Raw genomic sequence first — 6,574 nt, forward strand, 5'->3', positions numbered from 1 at the left:
TGGGAGGAGAGGGGTGCTGATATTGGAATGTGAAGTGAATAAATAAATAAATAAATTTTAAAAATAAACCTTAGATTTCAAAAAAACAGTGTAGTTTATGGTTTAATTTTCTTTCATATACTTTTGTACACACAAAGTAAAGAGATTTAACAGAAAAATATAATTTCACAGCTTGAGTGTGTTCTCAATATGTCATGATACATAGCTCTGATGACAATATATTGGATTATATTAAGGGACCATGCCCATCCTGAAAAAATCAAATACTTATTTTGCTGCCACACATTGACCTCCAAAGCTTAATTATATGCTTTTCATTGCAAATAAACACAAAAGGGCTGACTGTGGCATAGCTATGGGCCACAATAATTTGTACACAGTAGAATATTGGGCCATCCTTGAACATCATCCTTGAGTAAAAGACAACAGTGTCCAAGGTGCAGAGAACCACAAAGAAGCTCATGAGCAGCATGATGGTCCTGGTGGCCCTTTGCTCTGGGGAGGCTTTTGAAGAAAGGCTGGTGCTGTGAAGATACTGAGCCTGCTTCTTGTGCCTCCATAGGAGAGCCACCATGTACCTGCTGGACAGGGCCATGAGAACAATTACAAATGCTTCCCTGATGGACAGCATTGTGGAAAAGATGCTTGTTCTGGAGTAACTCATGGGTAGAAGTGAGCAGGACTGAGTAACATACATAAAACTCTCTGAGATCAAGTTAGGGGTAGCAATAATTGATATGAAGAAGTGACTGCTGAAAGACATATAGAGAACACAGAGGAAAAGAAAGGCACCTGAGATGTGATGGGGAGATTTATGTTTAAACTTTGTTAAACAGGAGCTTCTAGGACTAACAGTGATGGTCTTAAGGACATTCAGCAGGCAGGCTGCACAAAGGTTGAGGCACCACAGAAGGCTGTGCAAACAGATAAGTGATTGGCATGTGGTAGAATCCCATCTCCCCCAAGGCATAAACATGTCCACAGCTATGAGTCCCATAGTTGCAAGCAGCATTAGTTGGGTTAGGGACAAGAAAGCAATGTAGAGATCAATGGGCTTAGGCCTGTTCCCACCAAGGAGCATGCAGATGTGAGCAAAAAAAGGATACCATTAGCTGAGATCCCAACACTCACTTCAGAGAACAGGATGATTTTCATGTTTTTGTCAGTGTGCAGTAAGTTGTCTTTATTCATTGTATGTGGGTAGGAAGCAAATAGAAAAACCTGACAAGAAAAGGCAAAACTCTTTCTTACAAAATACAGCCTTGTTCACAAATTTCAACCAACACCAAGCTGGCAACAAGATGTCACCTCATCCTGATTCCATGTCACCAAACTCAGCTCTAGCTCATACCACCTCAAAGCCACCTCCACTGTCCACACTGTCCTAATGCTTCCCAATCAATGCCAAATTGTGTGTACTATTAGGAGCTACCTCTGAGTATAAACTTTCATGTACATTAAACATTGCTGTGAGTTCTAAGAATCATTCCCTCTCATGGTCCATGAGTTTGTCTTATCTGGGGCAAGAGCTGCAACTTACTTGATTGTCAGACACATAATAGTTTTACCTATCTAATGAATTTGAATGGTGAAGATTGCATATAATTAGAAAAATGCTCTTCTAGGGGGCTGTGTTCCCCTTGTGTTCCAGTGCACAGGGACATTTTATTTCAGTGTCTGCTTTATTCCACTCCTTTAACAACAGGCCAATCATTCATTCTCCATTCTGTCTGTCTGTCTGTCTGTCTGTCTGTCTGTCTGTCTGTCTGTCTGTCTGTTTATATCTGTGTGTATGCTTGTCTGTTTGTATGGTGTGTGTTCCCCTCCCCACACACTACATTTTTCCTCTTCCCTCTCCTCTCTTCATTCTCCTTACTTTCTCTTTCTCAAACAACATTTATCTGTATAGCCCTGTCTCTCCTAGAGCTCATCCTATAGACCAGGCAAGCCCTGACCCAGATATCTTCCAGCCTCTACCTCCCAAGTGGTTGGAATTAAGACATGTGCCAACACTGCCCAGCCAGGCCTAATATTCTTAATCCCCAGAACAAATGGACTCCAAATCAAATTCTACATACTGACATTTCTTCAGAGTATGACCTTAAGCACTCAAAGCTCCAGTAACCTCATCTAGAACATTTGGACAGTCAGTCCTGTTCCTGTGTTAGAGGACCCTAAGTGTGAAAAAACATGCTGTATAAATACCCACCAACTATAGAACTGTTTTTGGCACAGAATGACCTCTATAGACATGGCATGCATATTTTCTCATGCAGTGCCTTGTCATGTAGCCTGGGAGTGACAATTCACCTGTGTTAATGACTCATCACCACTTTCCCTGCATGAAATAGAAAAGACAAACATGACCAAAACAGTACAATGAGAGAGCCATGTTCCTTTTTCAAGCAGTTTAAAATTGTGGTCTTTCTTTAAATTCTTAATGACTCTGCATAAAACCTATGACTTTAAACTTTTGATATGAGTCTCTATGAAAAGTCCCTGATAATCAAATATCAGTGTGAACATACACTTATTCTTCTCTCTTTTGGCTGGTAAAATCAGAGTGGTAAATAAACTACAGTTATAATAAACTTAGTGCCATCTAATTTTAAGGTACTGATTAAATTAAAAGTATCCACCCATCTTGAAGGATAGGCTCCATAGGAGTCTTCTTCTCCTTCTGTGTGAAGGAGGAGTCTCCAGACTTCAGAGAAGCCAGCCTAAAGGACATGAGGAACACAATGGGCATTTTATGTAGAACTCATTATTTCCTTTAATGAACATTTAGTACATATGTGTCCTATACTGTTGCAAAAATGAAAACCTTCCCAGACACATAGCAAAGAATTCTCAATTGAAAATCAAGGGTAAGAGATGAAATAATTTCTTAGTTTTTTAGTTCATGTTGTACTACAATATAGTATATAAACAAGAAGCAAACTTGTTTAAAATGTTCTAAATATGTATCAAGAAAACTTCTCTTTGCAACAGAGGAAGATCAGTACAGATAGGTGTGTGTCTGTTTTCCAACCTGCCAATGCAGGGAGCTTAGCTGGGTATCCCAAATGCCACCACTCTAAGCTCTGGGCTTCTTGGGCTTAGGTAACACTCCAAGACACTACTGTAGACACAGGAAAATGCATTCTAAGGTGTGGACAGGTGGATGCTGACATTTCCTCACTCCCAGACATCTAGTCATGGCTAGAAAACCACACAGAGAACTCAGGAATGAAACGTTGAGCAGCCACTGGCCCTAGACAAGGCCAGGACCTTTGGAGTCCCACAGGCTGTGGACAGCACCTAGCCCTGGGCTGGAGATGGGAAATCTGGCTTAGGTAAACTGGAAAAATTGGAATACTTTTCTAAAAGGCCACAAAAAGGTCTTTTATGGGAGACTTAGGAAGCAAGGCTCTGTAGGCTAAGGTGCATCTCCATGCTCCCCATGGTGGTGGGAGATGAAAGAGAAACAGTTTATTGGTTGTTCATCATGGAAAATGGATGTGCATCTACTTCTCAGGTGGCCGAGATTAAATACCTTTTGTGAGAGGAAAACCTGGGAAAGGAAGCTTATTGGCTAATCACTCAAGATCTCTAAATTCATCATTAGCATAAAGAACTCTGCTTTGGAATACATGAATGATGTGGGGAGCTTGGCCCTAGTTCCAGGCCAGAAATCAGGCAGAAAGAAGAGAAGCAGCTCATGGATAAGGTGTGAGTACTTTATTTCCAGGGTCTCAGACATGTTCTACCTCACCACGTTTCCTGGCATGGTTCACTGTGACACTGAAAACCACAATCAACCAATGTGTGGAGTTGTGGACTCCAGTTTCAGTGGATGCATCTACCAAGAGCTTCTGCAGCTAAGGCTCAAAAGTTCTGCAGAAGATGGGTGGAAAGGCTGAAGAGTTGGTGATCAGGGAGTTTGCTGTTAGCTTGTGTCTCCTGGTCCTGTTAAGGAGATGCGGCTGCCTAAACATGAGCTAACCAAAGACAACAGTTAGACATGTCAAGGCATAGCAAAGCCCTCTACTCAGCCTAAACAAAGAACTATAGGCTACTAAGGAAAGCTATGAACAGGAGAAATCATCTTCTCCAGGGGCAATCACCACAATTGTGTGTCCAAAACCAAATGTCAGCATAGAAAAAACACATACAAGTAACATTACACAGACTGAGCATGTTGTAATTATGCATTTAAGAATATGTATTACATAATAAAGAGAGGCCATGAAAGCAAAGAACAGCATGGGGGTTATTTGGAAGGGATTTAAGGAATATAGGGAATGGATAATTCATATAATTGTACTATAATCTTTTTTTAAAAAATCAAAGATTTATGAAATGAAGCAGTAGGGAAAATGTCAGAATTCATCTAAGCACATCATCAGAAACACCAGAGAAGACAATGTGCTCTATTGTGGAAGGGACAGGAAGTACCAAGGGAGCCTTGTAACAGACCTGACAGGAATTTTTTCACAGACACCTGCTGTAACTATAGAGACACATCCTTTCTCCAGGAGAAACATTGCTGATACAACTTGAGATCGAGATCTGATAGATCCGATGATGGAACAAGGGATTACAGGCATCCTTACCCAGCAAACTTGATGGACTCTTTAGCAAAAAGGGTGATACATTTATGTTTACCTGTTACCAACTCCATGAAAAAATTAAGATTGTGTCATTGTGGGAGCTAGTAAGAGTGACCAGACCTAGAGAAAGCAATAAATCCAGGCATTTCCATTATCTGAGTGCTTTGTAGTTGTTTCTCCCAAGAAACAAGAGTCATCAATTACTGTTCTCAGGACCTGAGAAAACCATGACCAAGTTCACCATAGACTTAATATTTCATAACTGGCAACCATGTTCCTAAGCTGAGTCATCCTATGGGTCAGAGCCCAGGCTAAGGACAGCCTGAGATCTAGTAGCTCTAGATGAACTAGTAATGAGACCCAGCACAGTGTGAGGCTATCCACAGTGCAGCTTTCTACCTGAAACTTCGTTTCCTGTGAAAGCTTCTTCTGTTTACTTAGGGTTTTACCAGTGCAAAAAGACACCATAACAAAGGCAACTCTGAGGACAACATATAATTGGGGCTGACTAAAAGGCTCAGTGCTTCAGTCCATTATCATCATGATGGGAACATCACACATCCAGACAGGCATGGTGCAGGAGGAGCTGAGAGTTCTACATCTTGTTTCAAAGGTAAACAGGAAAAGACTATATTCTATGAAGCTAGAAGGAGTGTCTCAACGCCCACCCCAAAATGAAACACTTCTTCAAAAAAAGGCCACACATCCTAATAGTGCCACTTGCTGAACTAAGCAACCACATTCCATTCCATGGCTCCCATGGGCATATTCACACACATGAGTCTATGGGACCCATACCTAGCCAGAGCATAATAAAAAATACATTTAGTCCAATTCAAAAGACCACACAGTTTATAGCAGTCTACACAATGCAAAAAGCCCAGAGTCCAAAGTCTTTTCTGAGATTCATGCAATCACATAAGTACAATTCCCAAAACAATACACAAAACAAGTTGGGTATAATACAAACTGCACATCCATGTCTGATATTAAAGAGGTTTTCAGATCTCCAACTCCTTTTTAATCTTTGTTTACTACAAGAAATGTCTTTCTCCTTGGCTGTCTCCACTCCCTGTTAGCTGCTTTCATCAGCAAATATCCCACGGTTGTGTGGTCTCCAAGGCAACTTAAATGTTACATCTTCTTGTTCCAGTGTCTGAGATCCACAATTGATATGAGATACTCCAAAGGGTCACATATTGATATTTTTCTCCCTCTGAAACATCTAGAGCCAGATGTCCATAGTTCAAATCACCCTTAACAACAAAATCTTTCATGTTCCTCTTAGGATGGCCAAGAAGCCCCACTTACAGCATCTCACTGCACTCCAAACTAAAGACCCAAAATCCACATCCTCCCTCCACCCAAAAAAAAGCAAGGTCAGGACTATCAGAGCAATACCCCAGTCCCTGGTGCCAAGTTCTGTCTTAGTTAGGGTTTTACTGATGTGAAAAGACACCATGACCAGGGCAATTCTAACAAGACTACATTTAATTAGCACTAGCTTACAAGTTCAGAGGATCAGTCCATCATCATCATATCAGAGCATGGCAGTATCCAGGCAGGCATAGTGCAGGAGGGTCTAAGAATTCTAGATCTGTGCCAAAGGCAAACAAGAAAAAAAACTGGGTTCTAGGCAGCTAGGATGAGGTCTTAAACCCTGTGCCCACATTGACACTCTACATTTACAAGGCCACACCTACTGCAACAAGGCCATATCTCCTAATCCACTCCATGGGCCAAGCATATTCAAACATCGCAGCTTCACTCTCTGAATTATTCAAATCAAAGAATTCAAGTTCAATAATAATTCTAGACAAACACAGAACTGAAGACCTTACATCAAGATTTGGGTTTAAGGTCTCCTTGGTAAGTGTGCAAAATTGATGAATTGTAGGAGTTAGAGAAAAAAAATCCTCATAAGAAAACATGTTCATTACCCAAGCAGAACACAGTCTCCTATGCTCAGCTTCTCCATTGCA

The 6,574-nt window shown here is 41.0% G+C and overlaps 1 protein-coding gene across 1 annotated transcript; it reads right to left on the bottom strand.

Moving 5' to 3' along the window:
- Window positions 1-259: 259 nt before the first annotated feature.
- Window positions 260-1,191, bottom strand: LOC127677547 (vomeronasal type-1 receptor 40-like). Its single transcript, XM_052172607.1, is given in 2 exon segments — window positions 260-1,092; window positions 1,095-1,191. Coding segments are annotated over 2 exon segments (930 nt in total).
- Window positions 1,192-6,574: the final 5,383 nt, after the last annotated feature.

The sequence above is a fragment of the Apodemus sylvaticus genome, chromosome 2 (genome assembly GCF_947179515.1).
Source record: "Apodemus sylvaticus chromosome 2, mApoSyl1.1, whole genome shotgun sequence".
Lineage (NCBI taxonomy): Eukaryota > Metazoa > Chordata > Mammalia > Rodentia > Muridae > Apodemus > Apodemus sylvaticus.